At 50.9% G+C, this 25,282-nt stretch overlaps 1 protein-coding gene and 1 long non-coding RNA gene across 15 annotated transcripts; one reads left to right on the forward strand and one right to left on the reverse strand.

Annotated features, from left to right (window-relative positions):
* Positions 1 to 866: 866 nt before the first annotated feature.
* On the reverse strand, positions 867 to 20,518 carry ZNF596 (zinc finger protein 596). Of its 9 annotated transcripts, none has more exons than XM_059155928.1 (7): positions 20,172 to 20,422; positions 19,780 to 19,944; positions 14,022 to 14,106; positions 12,287 to 12,413; positions 11,359 to 11,451; positions 10,808 to 10,890; positions 867 to 968 (listed from the first exon to the last, which is right to left on the reverse strand). In XM_059155928.1, exons 3-7 carry the CDS (start codon positions 14,031 to 14,033, stop codon positions 888 to 890), a joined length of 396 nt encoding a protein of 131 aa, XP_059011911.1. In that variant the 5' UTR covers positions 14,034 to 14,106; positions 19,780 to 19,944; positions 20,172 to 20,422; the 3' UTR covers positions 867 to 887. The 9 variants fall into 9 exon arrangements, with proteins under 9 accessions (XP_059011911.1, XP_059011912.1, XP_059011905.1 ...); XM_059155922.1 differs by lacking the exons at positions 867 to 968; positions 20,172 to 20,422 and adding exons at positions 6,952 to 10,342; positions 20,429 to 20,518 and having other exon boundaries at positions 19,780 to 19,938; XM_059155921.1 differs by lacking the exon at positions 867 to 968 and adding an exon at positions 6,952 to 10,342.
* Positions 20,517 to 23,860, forward strand: LOC131820361 (uncharacterized). 6 transcript variants are annotated; one of them, XR_009349610.1, is made up of 5 exons: positions 20,517 to 20,608; positions 21,912 to 22,157; positions 22,281 to 22,429; positions 22,555 to 22,735; positions 23,535 to 23,860. It is a non-coding gene; the product is annotated as an uncharacterized LOC131820361 (long non-coding RNA). The 6 variants fall into 6 exon arrangements; XR_009349608.1 differs by lacking the exon at positions 20,517 to 20,608 and adding an exon at positions 20,861 to 21,041 and having other exon boundaries at positions 21,912 to 22,169; XR_009349606.1 differs by lacking the exon at positions 20,517 to 20,608 and adding an exon at positions 20,862 to 21,041.
* Positions 23,861 to 25,282: the final 1,422 nt, after the last annotated feature.

The following is a 25,282-nucleotide window of genomic DNA, read 5'->3' on the forward strand; positions in this document are numbered from 1 at the left end:
AGTGCTTCCTTTCGTCGATGGGATTTCGTCCCTCAAGTGCCAGCTGCCCCCTGCAGAGCAAGGAAAGGTCCACAGCTGGGCCAGTCCCTAGATCTTCTGTGACCAAGGAGATGCCCAGTGTCGTGCTCTCCCTGCCTGCAGAGATGACCCAACACCAACACACACACAGGTCGGTGCACAAGCTCTTGTTTATTCCCTGGTCGATCTTTCTCTCTCCTCCTGGGGGGAAGTTCTCTTGCCTTATATAGGGCATAACAGCCAATCACAGAGGCGTTCACGTGAACAGGAGGTATCGGGCGTAGGCAGTGGTGGCATGCGGTGTTCATGTGACGAGCACGAGGTCACGTGTGGCCAGGGCGGATGTTTTTCAGGCTGTCCGTGCTGCTCGGGCTATGTAGCCCGCGCCATCTTAGGGGCGCGACCCCGACAGCCCAGTCTCCATGCTGTCGGGTCACAGGCTGTTTGTACTAGCCCTGGCCTCATGGTCCAAATCCTGCCAGCTGCAGTGGCAGGTCATGATGGCCACTTCCTCTAGCATGGCTCTGCATTTCTGGCAATACGGAGAGGGTCTGGAGAAGCACAGAAAATTCCTCTCCCTTCTGGATCTTTTAACAACGAAGGGAGTGAAAGAATTTTAGACTCAAACTCAAACAGCCATTAGAACATGGGGTTGGGGGCGAGGAGTGGGCTACGGCTTGCTGGATGTGCAGACCCGGAGAGCGGGTCAGGAGGCGTGAAGGCGCTGAGCAGCACCAGGGCTCAGCGTCCCTCCAGAGCACTTGCACTCAAGTGTCCGACAGTTGTGTCTCACAGCGCCCGCGGGGCCCAACAGGAAATCCGCACTGAGAATCATTTAGCTAAATGCTGCCGCTTAAACCGTAACCTGCTTACAGATGTCCTGGAGAGCCGGGTCTCCGCCCCAGGAAATGACAATTCAAGAAGTGTGGGATGGAACCATGAAATTCCACCTTAAAAAGAAAAAAAAGATTTCATTTATTCATGAGACCGAGAGGCAGAGGCAGAAGCAGGCTCCCCAGTCCGTCGCAGGACCCCGGCGTCATGACCTGAGCTGAAAGCAGCGGCCCAACCCACTGAGCCACGCAGGCGCCCCTGCTTTTTTCTTTTCTTTTCTTTTCTTTTGCATTGGAGGGAGGCCCCCTCTTCACCCCGGCCACCGGAGTGGCCCTCCCCGACTGCTGTCTAAGCACGGTGCGGGGCCGGGCTGCAGTTCTTCCGGCGCGAGCTCTTCGGCCGGCCTGGAGGTTCTCTGGGACTGTGACCACCGACCCCCGCCAGTGCGCAGGCCGTCCGGCCGCCCAGCAGTGCCGCGGCCCCAACGGCAGGTTAGGAGCGGACGCGTCTGCGGCCCCGGGGAACCCGGGGGGCCTGGGGCGAAGGCGGGCTGGAGGCCGGCGGGGTGGCCCGACGTGTGCCCGACCTGCAGTCAGGAGAAGCGTGCGCGAAGCCAGCTTCGGTCGGGGGCTCTGGGAACACGCGGCCTGGAGCCCCGAGGGCCAGCGGACCTCGGACCTTCCTGCGCCGGCTCCGGTCCGCGCGGGGTCCCGTCCTGCAGGCCTGCGGCGGCCGCGGCTCGCCGCTGTCCCGTCCCCTCGCTCCAGGGACCGCGAACCTCCCCAGGTCAAGCCCAGCGTCGTCGACCGGCTGGAAACGGAGGCGGACCTCGCACGTGCGGAAACCGGTCCCCGCGGCCCGAGGGCGCCCGCTTGGAAACGGCATTTACGGGACGCCGGCGGCAGGCGGGGCCCGGTCCCAGCTCGGGGGCCACCTTGGGGCGCTGGGGCCGCGTGCGGCTCGGGGGTCGCGCCTCCGCCCCGCAGCCCCGCCGCCCGCACACCGCGGCCCGCCCTCCCGCCGCACTCGCAGCGCTGTCCCGCGGCTGGGAAGGAAACCTCCGGCGCGGAGGGCGGCCCTGCTTCCCGCCCGACCCTCACGACCCCGCGGCGCGCGCAGGACCGACGCCGTGCCGCACCCCGCGGCGCACGCGGCCGGCGGCCGGAAGTGGTGGCGCGACGCCCCGGCCCCGCCCACCTCGGGCCCCGCCTCCGCGCGACCCGGAAGCGCCGCCCCCGCCCGCGAGCCGCAGGTTCCGGCGGGTGCTGAGCCGCGCTGCGCGGCCGGGGTGCGCCCGGGTCTTGCCCCAGAGCCCGGAGCTGGGAGGGGAGGCCGGCACTGCCCGGGACACCCCCTGCCCTCCGTCCGGAGGCCCCGCGGGCTGTGCCTGCCAGGCTGTGTGTACGTTCCGCCGGGCAGCGCTTCCCTCCGGGACCGTCCGGATGCGGTCCCTGCGAGGGCCCCGCTGGGCGCGGGGCGGGAACGGTTCCGTGTGCACCTGCGGGAGGGGTGCAGAGCGGGGTACGGGGCGCGGCTCCGGGTACAGGTGGCGGGTGCAGAGGAGGACAGCCAGAAAGGGGCTCAGCGCACAGACGGAGGAGGGGCAGGTGCGAGAAGTGCAGACTCCGGAGTCCCGTAGTGTGTGTTGTCTTCTCCCTGTATAGTGTCGTACTCGGATCATGAAGACTTAGTAGTTTTCTACTCTTGGCTGTATTCTGAAAATATTCTTTGGAACTGAATAATTTTCCCTGTTTCAGTGTACATTTGTTAAGGAGATTTTTTTTTTTTTTTTTTTTAACCTTGGGAGCAGCAAAGTTTAACCAGTTTGTGTAGTAATGGATTTTCTTTATGTGATCTTTTAACTTTGTGGGCTGTAAACTCAGGTTTTGACTAGGTGTGGGCTCCCTTTATCCCTCTCCGTGAAGGTTCAGGGGCGCGCTGAGTGGTAACGCGTGTTTGGTCGGGACAAAGCCCAGGGTGATGAACACACCACATAGAGCTCTTCGCACACGCGGCCATCCTTCATGGTTTCCAGTACTGGTAGCTGGTTCTTAACTTCCTGTTTCCTGAGAGTCTAATGTGGTGTTTGAGAAAAGTGCACTGCTCGAGATCATTGACGAAAACCGTGGTAGAGAAGTTGCTGAGGAGTATGAAATCTGGCCTGTGATCTTTGCAGGTGAGGTGGGAAGGGGAAGCCTATCCCCTGAGGGTGCTGGTGGTTGCAGCCCGCCGGCCCCTGCTGACCTCCGTGCCTGTCCCCGCGCATGAACGGGGTTCCAGGGCGGTGGGCAGGTGAGAACCGAGACTGTTTACGCGAAGCACAGACCATAGGGGTCTCTTCCAAGGAGAGGGGCACCCGCGATGTGTCGTGAGCTTAGGGAAGGAAAAGAAGAATGCGGAGGGAGTTAAGGAACCAGGAGTGGGCGGGATACTGGGAAGTTCCAGAGGAGAACCGAGCCTCTGCCCACCTTCCGGGAGATCAGTGCCCTGCAGGCACTAGCCGCGTCTTCAGCGTCTGATGTCAGTCACATACCCACTGCTGCCGAGTGAGTGTGGCTTTCCCTAGGATACGAAGACTTTCTGAAGAAACAGAAAAACCGAACTCTGGGTCTCCGTGTTGAAGTTTATTGTCACTGTGAGTTCTGAAGTAAAGATCCACGGCAGCCGAACTCTCCGCTTCAAAGGGGAAAAACACTGCATTGATTCTGTAAAAATCTATTAGGAACCGAAAGAAGAAAAGGAAGATCCACGCACAGATGAGGGCAGGAGTAAGCAGTAAAGGAGCCCGAGGCCGAGTCACATCTACTCGGGGACTTAGAACACCCAGCCTCGGCGGCTGGCGAAGCCCCATGGAGACAGCCCGGCTGCAGTCCCGAAGGAGAGGCCTGGGCAGAGTGTCCTCCCCTCAGGAGGGACTTCCCACTGAGCATCCCCACAGGGGCCGTGGTTCTAGGGCAGATGACGGGGTCTGGAGTTAGACATTGGTCTGCCTCCGCGCAGTCTGGAGTGAGCTGCATTTTGTGTTACCACGTCTCTGCCTCTTCCAGGAGCCCGGGCTGTGTGTGTTTGCCTCGTCCCAGGGTCCGTTCGGGGGCCCGGCCCAGCCTGGAGCAGGAGGGGGTGGGAGGCAAGGCTTCCAGCTCTTGGCGTCCAGACCAGAAGGGCCCGTTCTGACCTGGAGGCCAGTTGAGGGCCACTAGCCAGGCTCCCGAGGTCACTCCTGCTGCACGAGTCTCACACACAACACTGTTGAGCCTGCCTGCGTTCGTGGGGGTTGGGGGGGGGAAGGTTATGCGGGACAAATCCCAGAAACCTCCAGCCACACAGCACAGTGCTGGAGTTTCTGTGGGTGGTGTCCCCGTGTTTCAGTAGAAAGAGGACTCCTGATGTATATGGCTGTGGCACAAGAAGGTACATTGATTCCAAGCTCTGAAAGGCATAGTCTCAACACTCAGGAGTGAGTTGCCTTGGAAGGAAGCTCAGACAGGAAGACGAGGAGTCAGGAATCCGTCTTCCTTAGAAGAAGAGTTACTCTGTCAGTTGTTATGTCCTCTCCCTCCTGAAATGCGATTTTATTTTTTTTATTTTTATTTTTTTTTAAAAGATTTTATTTATTTATTTGAGAGAGAGATAGTGAGAGAGAGCATGAGTGAGAAGGTCAGAGGGAGAAGCAGACTCCTCATGCAGCTGGGAGCCCGATGTGGGACTTGATCCCGGGACTCCGGGATCATGACCTGAGCCGAAGGCAGTCGTCCAACCAACGGAGCCACCCAGGCGTCCCCTGAAATGCGATTTTAGATTGACTAATGTTCAGCTCTCAACTGTCCTACCTAACACGTGCTCACTGTCCCTCACGGTGTTTTCTGAGTCCTCTTCCATCTCTAGATAGATCCCATCTATGAACCACGGACATCAAACTTGTGAAGCATTTCCATTTGGGGTTGAGTCGTTGGACTTCATGTGCAGGTAGGGATTGGAGATGGGGTGAGTACTACGGTTTCAGTGAGGTAGGGTAGCAGGGGTTTCCTGGGGACCAAAGCAGGATGCCCTGTCAATTCTCTCTGGGTAAGGACTAGTTAATGTGCAGGAATCACTGGAAAATCCTGGAAAATAAGGTTGGTAATGGAAAATTTGATCTCCCTGACTTCATAATGCATTCCAGCCCTACAAAGTGAGCCTGTGTGGATCTGGCCTCAAAATATTAGTTACTTGGAATAAAGTGGGAGAATGTAGAAATCTACACGATGGGATGGGTTTTACTCTACAACTGCTTTTTAAAAAGGAGATTAGGGGTGTCTGGGTGGTTCATTCGGTGACCTCAGGGTCCTGGGATCGAGGCCGCATCGGGCTCCTTACTTTGTGGAGAATCTGCGTCTCCTTCTCCGTTACCCGCTCTCCTTGCTTGTGTTCTCTATCTTTCCCACCAGTATTTTTCTTTAAGATTTTATTTATTTGACAGAGATCACAAGTGGGCAGAGAGGCAGGCAGAGAGAGAGGGGGAAGTAGTCTCCCTGCTGAGCAGAGAACCTGATGGGGGCTCGATCCCAGCACCCTGGGATCATGACCTGAGCCGAAGGCAATGCCCAATGATGGAGCGCGGCAGGCACCCCTGTATGTGTCTTTAAAGCTGAAGTGTGTCTTCTGATGGTGTTGTTTGTTTGGGTATTGCTTTTAGTGCAACTACCCACTCTGCCTTTCTGTTACAGAATTTAGTCCGCCCACATCTTTGGTAACTGCTGGACCGGTTTCCTGATGCCATCTCACTTGTTCTCTTCTAGATAAGAGAACGGTCTGTGGGTGTTGATGGTTTTCTGTAGTGCTGTGCTTTGATCCTCTTTGTATCTTCTGTGTGTCAACTGTTGCTCTGTGGTCACTGGAGACTTCCATAAAACATCTAGATGTGACAGTCTAATGTAAGCTGATAAGCAACTTTACTCCTCTTATGTTTTACATTTTTGATGTTTTTCACATTGTGTCTTTTAAAAATTATGGTAGCCATAGTTATTCTCAGTACTTTTCTCTCTCAGTCTTGCTGCTGGAAGTAAGTGGTTAATATCACCATAAAATAGGATTGCAGTATTCTGAATTTAGCTATATAACTATATTAAATGCTTATTTTGTTATTTATAAAAAAGATTTGTTATGTATTTGTCCGAGAGAGTGAGAGTGAGCACAGGCAGGCAGAGGGAGAGTAAGAAACACTCCTCGATGAGCAGAGAGCCCGATGCGGGGCTCCATTCCAGCACCCTGTGATCATGACCTGAGCTGAAGGCAGAGGCTTAACCGACCAAGCCACCCATGCACACTTATGTTCTTTCAAATCTTGTATTTGCTGTATCGTTTCTCATACCTTTTCTATGTGTGGTCCTGCTCCAAACTCAGGTCTCCTCTTGGGGGGTGTGGAATTCCTGATTGCAGGCCTTCTCTTAATGCTGCAAGGCTGGGCCAGCTGCTGACAGCCTTCTTTTTGCTTTCCCTAGTGTGCTGCCAAGTGCTCCTGTTTGACTCCCAGTCCTACAGAGTGGGGCCAGTGCTGTCTGCATGCTCTAGCCAGCTGCAGGGCCTCAGTCTGGATGCAGTTGGGAGTGCACTCAGGGAGCTGAGCGCCAGGTTTGGAGATGTGTGGGTGATGTGCACTGAGCACTGGGGGGTGTAGTCTGCAGTGGAGTTAGTAGGAGCCACGTCTTTGATACCCTGTAAGACCTTTACGTGCTCTTTTCACAGGATTCCCAGCCCCAGCTTATGTAGCTCACCCCGGTATTGTAGGGAGTGCAGAAAAGACCTGGGTTTCTTTGGCTAGAGGTCACTCACTCAGATGCTCTCCCTTTCCCTGTGGGAAAGAATGTGGGCCAGAATGCTTTCTCATGGCACCAAGGCGCGCCCTTTTTGGGGAATGGGGATCTAGGTAAAGTGAGACTGTTACTCTTACCCAAAAAGAGGTAATGCACCTGGTCTTCAGCGACTTGCTCCAGCCCTGTGCTGGACCTTCATCAGAAGGCAGTCCCACTGGTTTGCATGGTTGACGTAATGGGGGTTTGACATAAACACAGTCCCAAGAAACTAAATTAGGAAAGTGCAGATAACCAAACCACGTTCCCATGAGAAGGTATCAGACTTTTAATGTGATTCCAACTTGTAAACTGTGGAGATTTTTTTTCTTATATAAATAGTTAACTGTTTTTAAAATTCTAACAAATATATTATGCATTAAACCTAGAGATAAATCATTCTTTGGTCTGAAGTATGTCCAGGTGAATTATTTCTGTTTTGGCCCTGAATAGCTTGCATTGTACCAACTAACTAGTGGCAGCAGTGAACCCTTCGTGAAGGATGCAAGCAACTGCCCAGCGGCACCACAGTGTAGCCTCTCTGGGTGACATGACATGACATGACCTGAGGAGAGGGAAGCCCGCCGATGTGGTCATCATATTCACACCGGTTTCTTCTACTGAAGCACCTGGAAATGAACACCACAGAAGGACAGTCCAGAGAAGTAGGCAGCTTGTCCTGACTCAAACAAAGTCAACTGGAAATTGGTTCAAGTGAAATACTGAGGCTTCTGCTTCCAGATAAGTTGTTGAGTAGAGAGAAGACAGATAACAGGAAATTAAAGATTCAATCAAATAAAAATTGTACTGTTTTAAATTCAGAGATTTGTGAAATCAGAGAAGACTGTAAGAACCATGAAGAGACCATCCAATTTCCACAAGTCTGGGAATTTGCTTTGTATAGACACTGAAAATCATGGGCACAAAACCACTATGAGGAAATAGCAAGTAGATGGAGATAGGCTGATAGAAATACAGAGACTCTCCAACCCTGGGATCCTTTTCCCCATAGGTTGTTAGGTGAGGATAAGGAGGAAAAGCATTTTGTCTTCTCAGTTTATAGTACTTTGGGAGTTGTCTTCATAAATCTAGAGGAACAACCTGGAAGACATTAATGTCTTGAGTGAAATCAAAACTGCTGCCTAGCCCGAGCATATTTCAGCTCCTGGATGGAAGAAGTGATGTTTCCTCACTTGAAGAGAATAATAAACTCATCTGGGTAAAACCACATCAATGTAAGTCTCCTCCTCTTTTTAAGACAATGTGCAGAGTTAAAAAATACAAAAACATCTTTGCAAAGCAGCAGTAAAGGTGATGGAACAAATTCTCATGTATTTTTGGAGTCAGGAGGAAAATGTGTAATATTACTATACAAAAAAGAAGTTATAAGAAACACAGGAAGATGGAGAAACTCAATAGTTCTAGGTTTGGGAAGCACTATTCTGTTGGTGATGTTCACAGGTCACTTTAAGACTTTAAACACAGCAAGCAAATTAGGGTGAGGAAACACTGATAAACACAACAATGATTTCTTCAAACCAAAGGAGACAGTTGAAACGGATTGAAAAGGGCATTGCATCCTCACTCATACTGGTATAAATTAATTATAAGCATCTGTATTCTCTTTTTTGCCATGTGTGAACAAGGATGCCAAAGCACGTTCAAGTGAGTAGGATCAGCGACTTGGCCTGTTACCTGGTGTCTCCCGTCTTTCTGCATTTGCCTTTTGTGGGGCGACCTGGGATGCAGAGGTCTCCTCAGTTGGGTGTCTTGTGCATTTGTGGCTGCTATGATGGGGAAAAGGGCAAGGCAGGCTTGTCTCTTCTGCTGCTGCTTTCAGCTATGCCAAACTGGTGTTTGCCATTAGTAGAGGGAGTGCTTTGTCACTACAGACATTACTGTTAGGTCAGGTAATTTAGGCTTTCTGCACACAGGATACTCCAAATGTCCTCAATCCTTATGTCCTAGTTCTCATGGAACACAGCCCTTTGGCAACAAAATTCTCCGGTCTTCCTAGGAATGTCCCCCCTCCCCTCCCTTATTGGTTTTAGCAGACTTCTCCATGCCAGATGTGTTGCTGAATGAATGAGTGCATGGTGATTACAGGTCTAGAGACTCTGCTGCACAATTTGCTTATTTAAAGGATGAAGGAAAGTATTTCTGCATTAATTACAGACCTGTTTTCTCTGACATGCCACTTCTCCATTTTGTTCGACAGAACTGTGGGTGACAATCCTTCCATACTCCATTTATATTCTTCCATGTCAGTCCATTCTGTGAAGGTTTGGTCACACAGGTGTGACCCACATGCAGATTCTCTTCACTTGGGATTACCTTCAGTTGAGTAAAGTAGTAAGGATGGAAAAATGCTCTCCCACACCGATTATAAACCTAGTGTTTCTTGAGTGTTTGAGCCCTCAAGAGTGTTTATAGTTTGAAGCTATAGGTGGTGAATCGTCTATACTGATTATTTTTACATGTATTTTCTCATGTTGTCTAAGGTTAAAATATTTACTGAAGGCTTTCCCACATACATAACATTTATATGGTTTCTCTCCAGTGTGGATTCTCTTATGCAATCTAAAATTATAGCTTCTGTTGAAGGCTTTTCCACATACACTGCATTTGTATGGTTTCTCACCGGTGTGAGTTCTCTCATGTCGTCTAAGGACAGAAGAGTGATTGAAAGCTTTCCCACACAGGGGACATTTGTATGGTTTTTCTCCAGTGTGAGTTCTCTCATGTCTTTTAAGGACAGAAGAATCAGTAAAGGCTTTCCAACAGAGGTGACATTCATACGGTTTCTCTCCAGTGTGGGTTCTCTCATGTCGTCTGAGGACGGAAGATTCAGTGAAAGCTTTCCCACATAGATGACATTCGTAGGGTTTCTCTCCAGTGTGAGTTCTCTCGTGTTTTCTAAGGTGAGAACAGTGAGTGAATGCCTTTCCACAGAGATGACACTCATACGGTTTCTCTCCATTATGAGTTCGCTCATGTTGTCTAAGGTATGAAGTTTTACTGAATGTCTTCCCACATAGATGGCATCCATATGGTTTCTCTCCAAAGTGAGTTCTTTCATGTTTGTTAAGGTCAGAACAGTGAGTGAAGGCTTTCCCACACAGATGGCATTCATGGGGTTTTTTCCTTGTGTGAATCATCTCGTGTCGCCGAAGGTTATAACTCTTACTGAAGGCTTTCCCACACAGATGACATCCATATGATTTCTCTCCAGTGTGAATTCTCTCATGTTTTCTAAGGTCAGAACAATGAGTGAAGGCCTTCCCACACAGATGACATCCATGTGGTTTCACTCCAGTGTGAATCATCTCATGTCGCCTCAGGTTAGAACTTTTTCCAAAGGCTTTCCCACATTCATGACATTCAAATGTTTTCTCTCCATTCTGAGTAGTACTGGTTTGTCTATGGGCAGAGCTTTGAATACAGGCATTCCCACGCTGAAGACATTCATGTGATTTACTTGTAGTGTGACTCTGCTTACGTGTATTAAATGATGGGGAACAACTGCTGTGTTTTCCACATTCTTTGCTGATACAGGGATTCTTTCCCATTTTAGGTACCACATATTGAGTCCATGTTAGTATTTCAGTTAAATTTTCTCCAAAATCATTGCATTCAAAAGGATTCTCCAGAGTGTGAGATCTCTGTTATTCAAAAGGAAATGAGAAACTGTTGAAAAAGTTCCTCAAATTTATTCCTTCCTTCCTTCGTCTACATATAAATTCTCTAGTCATCATTCAGGGACAGAGTCCTACAACACTGTCTACCTTAGTTACATAAACATATATGTATGCCTCTCCAGCAAGCACAGAAATTTTCTTTTTTTTAGCAGCCCAAATGCAGAGATATCTGATTAAAGACAATGTTTCAAAACAATACTGTGTTTCAAATGTTAGGTATGTAAGTTATGACCATGTAGCTGTTTACGAGACCTCAGGTTATGGTTTTGACTTCAGATTAATTTCTTCCCTAAAATAAAACTAACCAAAACTTCTTGCTGTGAAAACCCTTGATTCCAGCTTAAATTATGATTGGTTAATGGTGCCCAATTCCTTCCTTATTCAATACCCACATTTCTCAAAGCACAGGTTCATCCCCTTGAGGCTTACCATTGCACTGACTAATGCTGTGTCCTTCTTGCAGACATGTTGCATGAGTATCATTTCTTGTTTTTTAAGATCATCTTCCCTATCTGAAATGATTGGGGAAAAAATTGCAATGATGACACTGACAGAATTAAGATGCTGAAGACACTAAATGCTCATGGAATATGTTTTGAATACTGACACAGAGATGGGAAAGAAAGTCAAATTAAGGAATACCATAAGGAGAAGAAACACATAGGACATCAACAGTTGACATTTTCAGGACTGAAAGATGAGAAAAGTAGGATGGAGACGGCAAGCTGGGGAGGAAAAGAGAGGGAAAATCTTCACATAAGAAAATCATGGAAAGGGACATTTGGTGTATTTTAACTTCAATAGTACGTAATTATTACCTTCCCAAAGACGGAACAGAAATTGACACCTGTTAAATATAATGACAATATCTAAAAATATTTCCCCCTATCATATTATCTATCTTTTTAAAAAGCAGCTAAGTTTTATCTGATGATTCTTAGGGCCTACTCACTCACTTAGTAGCTCTTAAGGTAGCTCACCCAGACTCTGGCATTGCAGCAAACCTAGCCCTTTTGAAAGGTGCTCTCCTGGTTCCAAGTGGAAAATCGTTTCAGATTTGTAGAGCTGTCTGCCTGTTCATAGAAAAAAGAGAATTGAATTTTGACTTCTGTGTAGGACATGGCATGATCATCAATGTAGGGCCAACTAATGGGAAAGAATGAGGTAACCTCTGAGAGTCCTCTCTGGTAAGAGTATGTTGAAAACAGCATAGGTAGTCCTTCACCAACAGAAGGTTAACTCCTGATCTTTCCCAAAGACTTTAATGACCTGTCATTATTGATGCCTAAGTTCAGAGACCAACTGTGCAATCTTCAATATTTTAACACTGTGAGAAGATGTAAGTTCTCACAGTGTTTGAGTATTATATCCTAAATGAACCCAATAAATAAAACTCCACCAGAAAAATCTAGATTCTGCATGGAAAACCACCTGTTTTTTTTTCCTTAAGATTTATTTATTTTAGAGAGACCCAGTGTGGGGAGGGGAAAAGGGCGAGAGAAACTTAAGCAGATTCTGCACTGAGCATGGAGCCACTTTATTGTTCAATTCCACGACTCTGAGCTCATGACCTGACCTGAAACAGAGTTGGACACTTAACCAGCTGTGCTACCCAGGTGCTCCTGGGGTTTTTTTTTTTTTTTAAAGTCAATGTATTTACTTACCAATTCAAAAATAATGAATTCCCACCACTGTTTGGGTGTTGTAGAGATTGAGCAGCAAGAAAGACATGAAACTGTGTGAAGAAAATTACATTCTAGTGGGATGACAAATCCAAGTACAATGTGAAGATTGTTGTGAGTTGTAAGAAGGACAGTTTTCAGTGAGAAATGAGGACTCTTAGCCACAAAGCTGTTGAGTGAATGAGTGACTAGAAATATACATACATAGTAACACTAAGAGACTCACCAATTGAGACCAGGTGACTGATGTTCTCCAGCATCACATCTCTGAAGAGTTTTCTCTGGGACCTGTCCAGCAGGGTCCACTCTTCCTGAGTAAAGTCTACAGCTACATCCTCAAACGTCACTGATTCCTAGAAGATTATGGATGTTTTCAGACAGGACCATCCCTGCCAATATTCAGGGGCAGATGGTTCAGACAACGGCACTAAGGAAGTGGGGGCTGCACGTACAGAAAGCTCAAACAGAATGCTGGGTTCAGTCATCTTCAGTGCACACCTGGACATCTGACTTTCACATATACCCAGACACATTCATAATACATACATTTCATTACAGAGATATAGAATGAGGTGTGATCTAACCTGTGGGTTTTGCAATAAACTTGTAAGTGAGACTTCCAGATCATGAGTATAATAGTCTCTCTGGAACACTATTAAAACTAAAACACTATTTTCCACCAATTTCAAGTAAATCTATGGACTCATGACACAACCTGCCACTTTTAAAGTACTTTGACAATATTATTCCCCTATACGATCTCAGTTTCATCATCTATGATGATCATCTTTTATGAGTTCTTAAAGATCCAATGACTTATTAAATGCTAACAGCAAACATTTAAATGCAACTTCTAGTTTTACTATCCATTAACTACCAGAGTATTGAAACAGTGTCCATAATTCTGTAAAACTGAACAGAATCCACACAGGATATGAAATCAGCAGCACATCCTTTAATCTTCACATAACAGGTATTTATTATAAAGCATAAAGATAAATGGTTCATTATAAAGCATAAGGACAAATGGTTCATAAGCGTGAGCCAGAGGCTGAGACTTCCCTAAGGAAGGATAGTAGTGTCTGGACCCCTCCTATTGCCTGAGGCCCTCCAGGGATCTGTCATCATCATGCTTTTCTTTATCTCATCTCTTGGTTCACGTATGCTTAAAGCCACTTTACTGTTCCTGTCTCTTCAGCTCATCGAAAATTCCCAGGGGTCCTTGGGTTTCATTTTACCTCCTACACTCCTTTTCCTGAATCACACTCAAAGTTAAGAAAACAATATTCCCTATACATTGTTTCCAGTTACCAAATTTGAACTAAGGGAAATTATAAAGAGGGGGAAAAAATCAGGATTTGGGACAAAGGAAGTAATGACTTTTAGTTTTCTCTTGTATAAGTTTCAAAAAGTACAAACACATCCTATCAGACTTTTAAGAGGTTTAAATTGGGGGAAAGGGAGGACTCCTCCTTGGCTTCTCCGGCATGACCGTCACTCATCCCTCAGTATTGATCAGCAACAACCTCCCCACCCCCGCACATATAATACTGCAGTGACAGAGCTCACATGTGGGAACATCTGCCTTTCTACTGGACTGTAAAGTTATGCTCCTTTTTCATCTCTATCACCTGTACTGACCTGAATCCTAAGCCCACTACAGTTAATAAAATGGTTATAAGTGCATTTTTGGTGCCAACTAGGGCATGGGATGGCTATGAAGAAAAACTTCTCTCATGTCTCCTGAAAATGCAGGGCATTAACTGAACCTGAGATATCTCAGCGTAACATTGGGAAAGAGATTACCACATGATGAGTCCCTGACCAAACATGACCATTCCACAGTTCTTGGAAAGCTTGAAAAACTTGAGTGTACTTAGAACATGAATGCCTGTGTGATTTATGTCCACATGATGGCAACAGACACGCTATTTCAGTAGGAAGAATAACTCCCTACTCACTTGTGAGTCCATTCTTAGTAGCTCAGTTGCCAAGTGTCTTCTGGGTTTTCACTCATACACAGTCTCTCAGCAACAGGAGGCAAAGCTGAGGAATAAGAAAGGAGCCAATTAAACTATAGCTGCCCACAGTGTCCATACACATTTGTTACGAAGACCACTCCACTTGGAAGTAATCCCCAGCAGACCAGACAGAAACATGCAATGTGCTCCAAAGGAAACAGGGAGAAGAGGTCAGCTCTCCAAAGGTAAGGCTCTACTACTGCTTGGAGAAATGAAAGCAATACTCTCAATTTAGGAAGAATGTGAAGAGCCAGTTCCCTCCAATTCCAATTCCAGGATTTCTTGCACCTGCCACATGCGGAAGCATTGTGAAATTTCCCAGACTTAGGCATTCGCTTGTTAGCAGTTTCCCTAACTCCTCAGCTCTCTGGTGTCTCAACTCCATCCCTATACTTCCCTGTCCAGCCCTCTGGATACACATATCATCCATCATTGTCTCCACCAACACTGGCCTTTAGATTTGTTCTGACTGGGTTTTTGGTTATGAAGCAAGGTCGTTAAGTTTGAATTCTATGGGGGTGACTGGGTCCTCAGTCGGTTGGGCATCTGACTTTGGCTCAGGTCATCATCCCAGTGTCCTGGGATCAAACCCCACATCACCTCCCTGCTCAGTGGGGAGTCTGCTCCTCCCCCAGCTCATGCTCTCTTTAATGAATAAATAATCTTAAAAAAATGCATTTAATGGTAAGATTAGCCAGTTAAGTGACTTACTTCATTTTGAGGGTCAAAGGCACCCACCTTACAAATTTACCCCTTAAAATTCCCTGCATCAGAAAATTGCAGGAATATGTGGGTTACAGCAGAACTCATGTCTAATAATCTTTATGGGGTAGTACTTCCAGAAATTAAAGAATGAGAGGATTTTAGGAGGACGTTATTTACTCCAGCTGAAGTTTTAGAAAATTGTTCACTGAAATCTGCATTAGCTGAAACTTCCCTGAATTTCGATGTTTGATTTTGGGTATTTGTCTGTGAAAGCATTTATAGATTTTAACTCCTCCCCTAAAACACACATAGGAAGTAAGTGTATTTCATGGACAAGTAATAACGAGTCATAAATAGAAGCAGGTTTAACTTACCCATTTGTATCTCATGTCAAGAAAAGATAAAGTTTTATTTTATGTGATTCTGTGCTTGGGAGATAAACATAATTTGTTTCTTCCTCAAAAGAATTCTGCTAATAATTATGGTCCTGAATCACCATCATCATCATCTTTCTCCTAGTTTGGAAAATGTGCCACTCAGGATTTTGAATAAACTGTGGGGAGGAAATCAGCATGTGGACTAGGTGGTTCTCTGTGGTCTACTAAAGCACCAGGGAAGAGGGATGATAAACTTGCAGATGGAGAGGAACAAGTGTCTGCCCTGTGCTTCACAATGCCCGATTCCTGCTGAAGCCCACCTGTCACCTTGCATTCAGGGGAATGGGAGTCTGTGTGATCCTCCCTTTCAAGTTACAATCCTTGCAGTCTCTTGCGGTATAGGCTGCATACAGGATTACCAAGGGAGGATGTGGAGTTCTCCTGTCTCTGTGCTCCCAGGCTCTCTCCCATCTATTAACACTCACTGCACATTATCCTCCCATCTCAAAACCAAGGGTCACCTCCCAGTTGGAGAGATGTTTGTTCTTTGCTTATTTTAAAATTTCTTGGTCTTTCCTTTCCCAAAGGTCTTGTGCTTTGTGTGTGGGTGTTTTGGGCTAGGCAGAGATGACAGAAGGAGAGGCCTGGGGAGAATAAACTATCATTGCATTGGCCTTATGCATGCATTGGAGTTGTGTTCAATAGTGACAAGGCCTGCCCTGCCGCTGAAGGTTCCAGACCTTATTCCAGCCTCCTGAGCAGCAACAACTTCTCTATTTCATGGTTTTACTCACACTGATTAAAAGCTTTTAATTTCCCTTTTTTCCAGAACATCATATCAATACATCAAAAAATGTACTGTTGGGGCGCCTGAGTGGTTCAGTCTGTTACGCCTCTCTGCCTTCCGCTCAGGTCATGATCTCAGGGTCCTGGGACTGAGTGCCTGCATGGGGCTCTCCGTTCATGGGAGAGTCTGCTTCTCCCTCTTCTTCTGCCCCTTGCCCCGGCTGGTGGGGGCTCTGTCTAAATAAATAAAATCTTCAGAACCACATAAAAAAAAGAAAAGTGTTGAATATTAGACTACCTGTTTAAACCTGGTTTTGAATGTGAAGACCTGAGTCCTCAATATATCCAAGTGCTGCACATGGAAACACTGTAGCGGCCACAGAAACACTGCAGCTGCACACAGAAACACTGTAGCTGCACAAGGAAATGCTGTAGCTGCACACAGAAAAGCTGTAGCTGGACTCAGAACACGAGCTGCGCACGGAAACGCTGTAGCTGCGCACGGAAACACTGTAGCGGTGCAGGGAAACACTAGCTGCGCACGGAAACACTAGCGGCGCACGGAAACGCTGTAGCTGCGCACGGAAACACTGTAGTGGTGCAGGAAAACACTAGCTGCGCAGGGAAACGCTGTAGCGGTGCAGGGAAACACTAGCTGCGCACGGAAACGCTGTAGCTGCGCACGGAAACGCTGTAGCTGTGCACGGAAACACTAGCTGTGCACGGAAACGCTGTAGCTGCGCACGGAAACACTGTAGCGGTGCAGGGAAACACTAGCTGCGCACGGAAACACTAGCGGCGCACGGAAACGCTGTAGCTGCGCACGGAAACACTGTAGTGGTGCAGGAAAACACTAGCTGCGCAGGGAAACGCTGTAGCGGTGCAGGGAAACACTAGCTGCGCACGGAAACGCTGTAGCTGCGCACGGAAACGCTGTAGCTGTGCACGGAAACACTAGCTGTGCACGGAAACGCTGTAGCTGTGCACGGAAACACTACCTGCGCACGGAAACACTGTAGTGGTGCAGGGAAACACTAGCTGCACACGGAAACGCTGTAGCTGCGCTCGGAAACGCTGTAGCTGCGCATGGAAACGCTGTAGCTGCGCACGGAAACGCTGTAGCTGCGCACGGAAACGCTGTAGCTGCGCACGGAAACACTGTAGTGGTGCAGGGAAACACTAACTGCGCACAGAAACGCTGTAGCTGCGCACAAAAACGCTCTAGCAGTGCACGGAAACGCTGTAGCTGCGCACAGAAACGCTGTCGCTGCGCACGGAAACGCTGTAGCTGTGCACGGAAACGCTGTAGCTGCGCACAAAAACGCTGTAGCGGTGCACGGAAACGCTGTAGCTGCGCACGGAAACGCTGTAGCTGCGCACGGAAACACTAGCTGCGCACGGAAACACTGTAGTGGTGCAGGGAAACACTAGCTGCGCACGGAAACGCTGTAGCGGTGCAGGGAAACACTAGCTGCGCACGGAAAGGCTGTAGCGGTGCAAGGAAACACTAGCTGCGCACGGAAACGCTGTAGCTGCGCACGGAAACACTAGCTGTGCACGGAAACACTGTAGTGGTGCAGGGAACCACTAGCTGCGCACAGAAACGCTGTAGCGGTGCACGGAAACGCTGTAGCTGAGCACGGAAACGCTGTAGCTGTGCACGGAAACACTAGCTGTGCACGGAAACGCTGTAGCTGCGCACGGAAACACTAGCGGCGCACGGAAACGCTGTAGCTGCGCACAGAAACGCTGTAGCTGCGCACGGAACGCTGTAGCTGCGCACGGAAACACTAGCTGCGTATGGAAACACTAGCTGCGCACGGAAACACTGTAGCTGCGCACGGAAACACTAGCTGCGCACGGAAACGCTGTAGCTGCGCTCGGAAGCGCTGTAGCTGCGCACGGAAACACTAGCTGTGCACGGAAACGCTGTAGCTGCGCACGGAAACACTACCTGCGGACGGAAACACTAGCTGTGCACGGAAACGCTGTAGCGGTGCAGGGAAACACTAGCTGCGCACGGAAACGCTGTAGCTGCGCACGGAAACACTATCTGCGCACGGAAACACTGTAGTGGTGCAAGGAAACACTAGCTGCGCACGGAAACGCTGTAGCTGCGCACGGAAACACTAGCTGCGCACGGAACGCTGTAGCTGCGCATGGAAATGCTGTAGCTGCGCACGGAAACACTAGCTGTGCACGGAAACGCTGTAGCTGCGCACGGAAACACTAGCTGCGCACGGAAACACTGAAGCTGCGCACGGAAACACTGTAGCTGCGCACGGAAACGCTGTAGCGGTGCACGGAAACGCTGTAGCGGTGCACGGAAACGCTGTAGCTGCGCTCGGAAACGCTGTAGCTGCGCTCGGAAACACTAGCTGTGCACGGAAACGCTGTAGCTGCGCACGGAAACACTACCTGCGCACGGAAACGCTGTAGCTGCGCTCGGAAACGCTGTAGCTGCGCACGGAAACACTAGCTGCGCACGGAAACGCTGTAGCTGCGCTCGGAAACGCTGTAGCTGCGCACGGAAACACTAGCTGTGCACGGAAACGCTGTAGCTGCGCACGGAAACACTACCTGCGGACGGAAACACTGTAGTGGTGCAGGGAAACACTAGCTGTGCACGGAAACGCTGTAGCTGTGCACGGAAACACTAGCTGTGCACGGAAACGCTGTAGCTGCCCACGGAAACACTACCTGCGCACGGAAACACTGTAGTGGTGCAGGGAAACACTAGCTGCGCACGGAAACGCTGTAGCTGCGCACGGAAACACTAGTTGCGCACGGAAACACTGTAGTGGTGCAGGGAACCACTAGCTGCGCACAGAAACGCTGTAGCTGAGCACGGAAACGCTGTAGCTGTGCACGGAAACACTAGCTGTGCACGGAAACGCTGTAGCTGCACACGGAAACGCTGTAGCTGCGCACGGAAACACTAGCTGCGCACGGAACGCTGTAGCTGTGCACGGAAATGCTGTAGCTGCGCACGGAAACACTAGCTGTGCACGGAAGCGCTGTAGCTGCGCACGGAAACACTAGCTGCGGACGGAAACGCTGTAGCGGTGCAGGGAAACACTAGCTGCGCACGGAAACGCTGTAGCTGCACACGGAAACGCTGTAGCTGTGCACGGAAACACTAGCTGTGCACGGAAACGCTGTAGCTGCCCACGGAAACACTACCTGCGCACGGAAACACTGTAGTGGTGCAGGGAAACACTAGCTGTGCACGGAAACGCTGTAGCTGCGCACGGAAACACTACCTGCGGACGGAAACGCTGTAGCGGTGCAGGGAAACACTAGCTGCGCACGGAAACGCTGTAGCTGCACACGGAAACGCTGTAGCTGTGCACGGAAACACTAGCTGTGCACGGAAACGCTGTAGCTGCCCACGGAAACACTACCTGCGCACGGAAACACTGTAGTGGTGCAGGGAAACACTAGCTGCGCACGGAAACGCTGTAGCTGCGCACGGAAACACTAGCTGCGCACGGAACGCTGTAGCTGTGCACGGAAATGCTGTAGCTGCGCACGGAAACACTAGCTGTGCACGGAAGCGCTGTAGCTGCGCACGGAAACACTAGCTGCGCACGGAAACACTGGAGTGGTGCAGGGAACCACTAGCTGTGCACAGAAACGCTGTAGCTGAGCACGGAAACGCTGTAGCTGTGCAGGGAAACACTAGCTGTGCACGGAAACGCTGTAGCTGCGCACGGAAACACTAGCTGTGCACTAAACGCTGTAGAATTATCTGCTAACCAACAAGAAACAGTTCCGTACGTAATAAAGACAGGAAAAGTACCGCGGACTCTCGTCTGAACTTGACTTACCTGAGTTAACCAGGAGAGCAACTTAGGACTTCACAGCCATGGCCCTTGCCTTGCCCAGCGCCAGTGCTGGCCGGTCTCGCCCGACTGTCCGTGTTCCCGCGCTGCTCTGCCCTCACATGCCGACCTGTGTTCCCCGGGCCACTTCCTCCCTGACGTCCGCTGCTCCTGTCGGGAGTCCTCCGTGACCGCCCCGCCCGGCCACTGCGCGGGGAGCCCGCCGTCCCTTCCCGGTCTTCCTCCTCACCCCGCCGACACCCCGCGCCGCTCTCCGGGACGGAGGCGCTCCCTTCCCAGCGGGACCCGGCACGCGAACACGCCGGCACCGCAGCCCCGGGGCAGGTCTGGGGCGCGGGGACCCGGGCCCGCTCTCCCCCCCCGAGGCGGGGACGCACCCCCGGCCGCCGGAGTACGACGGCGGCGGCATCGGGGAGGACTGGATTCTGTGCAGGCCTCGGGGGCGCCTTCGACCGCCAACAGACACGGACTACCGGCCCAGGGAGCGCAGGGCCCGGCGACTCCCCGCGGGTCTGACGGGCGGTTGCGGGGCCTGGGGCGCCCGCAGGAGTCCTCGGTCCCGGGGCGTGGAGAACCGAGCCAGGAAGGGGCCGACGAGCCCGGGTTTAAGCGGCAGAGACCACGATCCACTCACCAGACCAGGACCTTCGCTTCCGGAAATCCTCTTCCGGGTTAGTAGGAAATTACGTGAGGGGCGGGGCCCTTGCCCGGGAGGGGCGAGGCCAAGGTGGGGCGGGGCCGTGCGGGAGAGCGTCCAGCGTGGGGCGGGGCCGGTGCAGCGGACGCGGCCCTCCCGGGACGTGGCAGAGCCAGGGTGAGCGGGGACGAGTGGCCGCGGAGGGGCGGGGCTGGGGCGCGGCCAGCGTGGGGCTGAGGATCGCGAGCGCTGCAGACCGCGGCCACAGCGCAGGGGCGGGGCCCGAGGGAGGACTAGGCGGAGCCGGGACGGGACGCCGGCGAAGGGGCGGGGCCGCGGCCGGCGTGGGGCGGGGCCGGGGCCGGCGTGGGGCGGGGCCGGGACGCCGGCGTGGGGCGAGCCGGGACGCCGGCGTGGGGCGGGGCCGGGGCGCGGCCGGCGTGGGGCGGGGCCGGGGCCGGGTGCGTCGGGAGCTAGGAAGAGGCGGCCGCAGACTTTCCGCTCGGCCCCACGGTCGCAGGCGCGCGCCGGCCGGCTGGCCGCTCGGGTCGGTGGGCGGCTGCTCGGTGTCCGCTCCCCTGCGCCCGGCGGCTGTTCGGGGCACTTCCAGGTGAGCCCGGGAGGCGCGCGGCCTCGGGCCCCGCGTGCGCAGACGCGCCCCGGTTGGGGTGACAGGTGTGAGCGCGGCCCCCGTTGTCTGGGCCGGCGCGGGTGGGCGGCCTTGGGGCGGCGGGGGCGGCGGGGGCGGCGCGCGGCCGGGCTCTCGGAGTTTTAGGAAATAAACCAGGCAGAGTCACTTATCATATGGTTTCACTTACTTGTGGAGCATAACAAATAGCATGGAGGACAAGGGGAGATGGAGAGGAGAAGGGAGTTGGGGGAAACTGGAAGGGGAGGGGAACCATGAGAGACTGTGGACTCTGAAAAACAATCTGAGTGGTCTTGAAGCGGCGGGGGTGGGAGGTCGGGGTACCAGGTGGTGGGTATTATAGAGGGCACGGATTGCACGGAGCACTGGGTGTGGTGCAAAAACAATGATACTGTTGTGCTGAAAATAAATAAATCAATTAAAAAACAAAAACCAGGAGACGTGTTAAAGCGCAGCTCTCAGGGCGTGGGGCTGTTTCTGCGTTGGGTGTAGGGACCTCGCAGTGTTGCCGTGGGCGGCGGGTGGTTGGGCTCCACTGAGGTGCGGTGCGCCGAGTGGTAACGCACACCGGGGAGCGGAGTGGGGTTCGTGGCAGCAAGTTACTAGGAGGAAACGTGAGGGTTAGGGTTGGTGAGAAGAGTGACCTGATAGGTTTCTTGCTGAAGTCCGTCCGGGATTGTGGGTTCGTGCAGAGTAGGGACTGCCCGGATACTGTGGGGCCTGAGGACAGGCCCTCCGAAATGTACAGTGACATTGGTCGTTTTAAGTAAGAATTACTTAAGAGACAGGCCATGCCAGAAGGACACCCAGACTTTCCTCTTCCTCCCTGAGGCACGAAGTAAGTCCGCCATGTGGAAGGCTGGTGTACAAAGGAAGCGGATTCAGATTCTGAGCCAGCAGAGCCGTACACAGACTTGCTCAAACCGTGAACCTGGTTGATGGCCCCTCCACGTGCATTGTACATCTGCTTTGTGAAGAAGTCGCCTAAAGGAAAACCGACTTGTCCTTGAGATGCCCATCAATGCCCCCTGCGTTCCTTGAAGCTAACCCTAACCCTAAAACTCATGAATCCTGCCAGTATGTTAACCTGTGAGCTTTTGAGTTTTTACAAGATGTGAAAAGTTGATAATGCTCTGGAGTGCGTTCTCTGTTAAGAGCATGTTTCCTGGGCACCTGGAGTGAAACTCTCTTTCTTCTCAGGTGTGTTTGCATCAGCATTTCCTGTTGTAGTCAGCAGGATTCAGAGCAACTCTGTGGGAAGAGCCGCGTGTTGTCTGGCAACTGGCTCTCGGTGCCCGCCCAGGACCGCTGTGCCGGTCCAGCTTCTCAGCACCTCAGGGGCGTGTCGCGTGAGTTCTCACTGATATCCCGACCTCCTCCACTTGCGGTGACGGGCTTGATGTGCATTCCAGTTGTTGAAGCCTGCTGGTAATGTTCGTTCTTTTTCTTTTCTTTCTTTTTTTTTTTTTCAAAGATTTACTTACTCATTTGAGAGAATGAAAGAGAGAATGAGAGCAGGGGGTGAGGGAGACAGTCTCAAGCAGACTCCCATCTGAGCGCGGAGCCGAATGGGCAGATCCTTCCCTGAGATTGTGACCTGAGCTGGAGCCAAGAGTCAGATGCCCAACAGACTGAGTCCCCCAGATGCCACCCTGGTAATGTAATGTTCTTTAGGTGGGAATAACCTAGAGTGGTTGGAGTTACTGGGTTGTTTTAACTTCGCATTATACTAATTGATGTTATTGATAAAAGCCTTGAGTAAATTTTCTGGCTAGAAACATGAAGAACTGAATCGTTCACCTTGGAAGAGAGGGGACATTTGCTGCTTCTGGCCAAATAGCACTTTCAGGAGACCTCCCAGGAGATAGAGCTGGGAAGCCATTTTTTTTTTTTTTTTAAAGATTTTATTTATTTATTTGACAGACAGAGATCACAAGTAGGCAGAGAAGCAGGCAGAGAGAGAGGGGGAAGCAGGCTCCCCACCGAGCAGAGAGCCCGATGTGGGAGGAGCCGATCCCAGGACCCTGAGGTCATGACCTGAGCCAAAGGCAGAGGCTCAACCCACTGAGCCACCCAGGCTCCCACAGTTGGGAAGTCCTGATTGCTGAGGAAGCCCTGGCGCCCCTAGAGGTAGGCAGTACCAGAGGGTCTGACAGTCCTTAGTGTCAGATGAAGCTGTATGAGGAAACCCGGGAGTGTGGCCCTGCACCCTGAAGGCTCTGCCAGTGGGTGGGGTGGGCTAGACCTCCATGGGGCTGGGTGCCCCCCCCCCCCCCCCCCGACTGGACTGGGTTTTTACTGTGCGTGGGCAGGTGAGGAAGGTGGGGTGAGGTTGGGACCTGGAGCTGGGCAATGTCTGGCCAAACTGGGTGACAGGAGGACGTTGTTGGGGCATTCATGGCATCTGCCTTTTTCTAAGCCTTAACCTGCATTGTTGGGTCTCTCTCTCCTTAGGGCAGACCTGGAAAACATGGATTTCTCTGCAGGGTCGGGGCCTGCCCACTGACTGGGGAGCTGGCCAAATGCGGCACCTGGGAGCCCATGGTGTGGCCAGTCTGCAGGGTGAGTGACTGTCGCCAGTTGAGAGCTGCCATGTCAGAAAGTTTCAGAGGACGGTTTCCTGCTACCTGGAGGTTATACGCACAGAGGTGGACTCTTAATGTGGTGGAAGTTTTTCAGTTTTGGCTGCTACATCTGCCTAAATTATGTTCCTGTATTAGAAAAATGCACATATTTCATGCAGTGAAATGCTGTAAATACATGCATTGCTTTTCTGCACAGGACTGTGTGGCTGCTGGGGTATTCTTCACCAAGACAGGAGATTGGATTCCTGGTAACCCCATGGGTACCCCTTCAGGGGAGGTGAGGATTGGCACCTCAGAAATACTTCAGAATGGGAGGGCTCCTGTCTGGGATGGTGTTGGGTTCCGGAGTGAATTATGGCGCCAGTAACCTGGAGGACTGGCCCGGCCCCACTGCCCTCACGTGGTGAAAGAGGAGCTGGACTCGGCCCCCGTGAGCCACAAACCACAGCACGGCCAGCCGCGTGGGTACAAGGCAGCGTGTGATAGCGGCCCACGAGGAGCAGGCAGTATCTGCCTCATGTTGTCAGTCATCAGGATCACTGAACGTATTTGCCTTAAGGGCAGAGCTGGAGGAATCTGGTGGGGGTGGTGCGGGATATTCTGGGGACCCTCCAGACAGACCTCTGGGAGCCTTGGGTGTTGAAGGATCCCTGGGCCCTGGGGGCCATCGAGTTCAAGCTGCCAATGTTTGAAAGTATTTCGGGGAGAAACCACTCTTTTTTTTAAAAAAGATTTTATTTATTTATATTTCTTTTCAGCATAACAGTATTCATTGTTTTTGCACCACAGCCAGTGCTCCATGCAATTTGTGCCCTCTCTAATACCCACCACCTGGTACCCCAACCTCCCACCCCCACGCCACTTCAAACCCCTCAGGTTGTTTTTCAGAGTCCATAGTCTCTCATGGTTCACCTCCCCTTCCAATTTCCCCCAACTCCCTTCTCCTCTCCATCTCCCAATGTCCTCCATGCTATTTGTTATGCTCCACAAATAAGTGAGACCATATGATAACTGACTCTCTCTGCTCGACGTATTTCACTCAGCATAATCTCTTCCAGTCCCGTCCATGTTGCTACAAAAGTTGGGTATTCATCCTTTCTGATGGAGGCATCATACTCCAGTGTATATGGAGACACATCTTCCTTATCCATTCGTTGAAGGGCATCTTGGTTCTTTCCACAGTTTGGCGACCGTGGCCATTGCTGCTATGAACACTGGGGTACAGATGGCCCTTCTTTTCACTCCATCTGTATCTTTGGGGTAAATACCCAGTAGTGCAATTGCAGGGTCATAGGGAAGCTCTCTTTTTAATTTCTTGAGGAATCTCCACATTGTTCTCCAAAGAGGCTGCACCAACTTGCATTCCCACCAACAGTGTCAGAGGGTTCCCCTTTCTGCACATCCTCTCCAACAAATGTTGTTTCCTGTCTTGTTAATTTTGGCCATTCTAACTGCTGTAAGGTGGTATCTCAATGTGGTTTTAATTTGAAGGGGAGAAACCACTCTTGACTGTGGTGATATGTAGGTTTGGGAGCCAAAGCTGAGCCCCACAGCCCACAAGGTTGCCAACAGACAAAAGTTAGGTAACAAGGAGGGGGCACCAGGCACCCACAGGCT

Source organism: Mustela lutreola, chromosome 18 (genome assembly GCF_030435805.1).
Source record: "Mustela lutreola isolate mMusLut2 chromosome 18, mMusLut2.pri, whole genome shotgun sequence".
Taxonomy (NCBI): Eukaryota; Metazoa; Chordata; class Mammalia; order Carnivora; family Mustelidae; genus Mustela; species Mustela lutreola.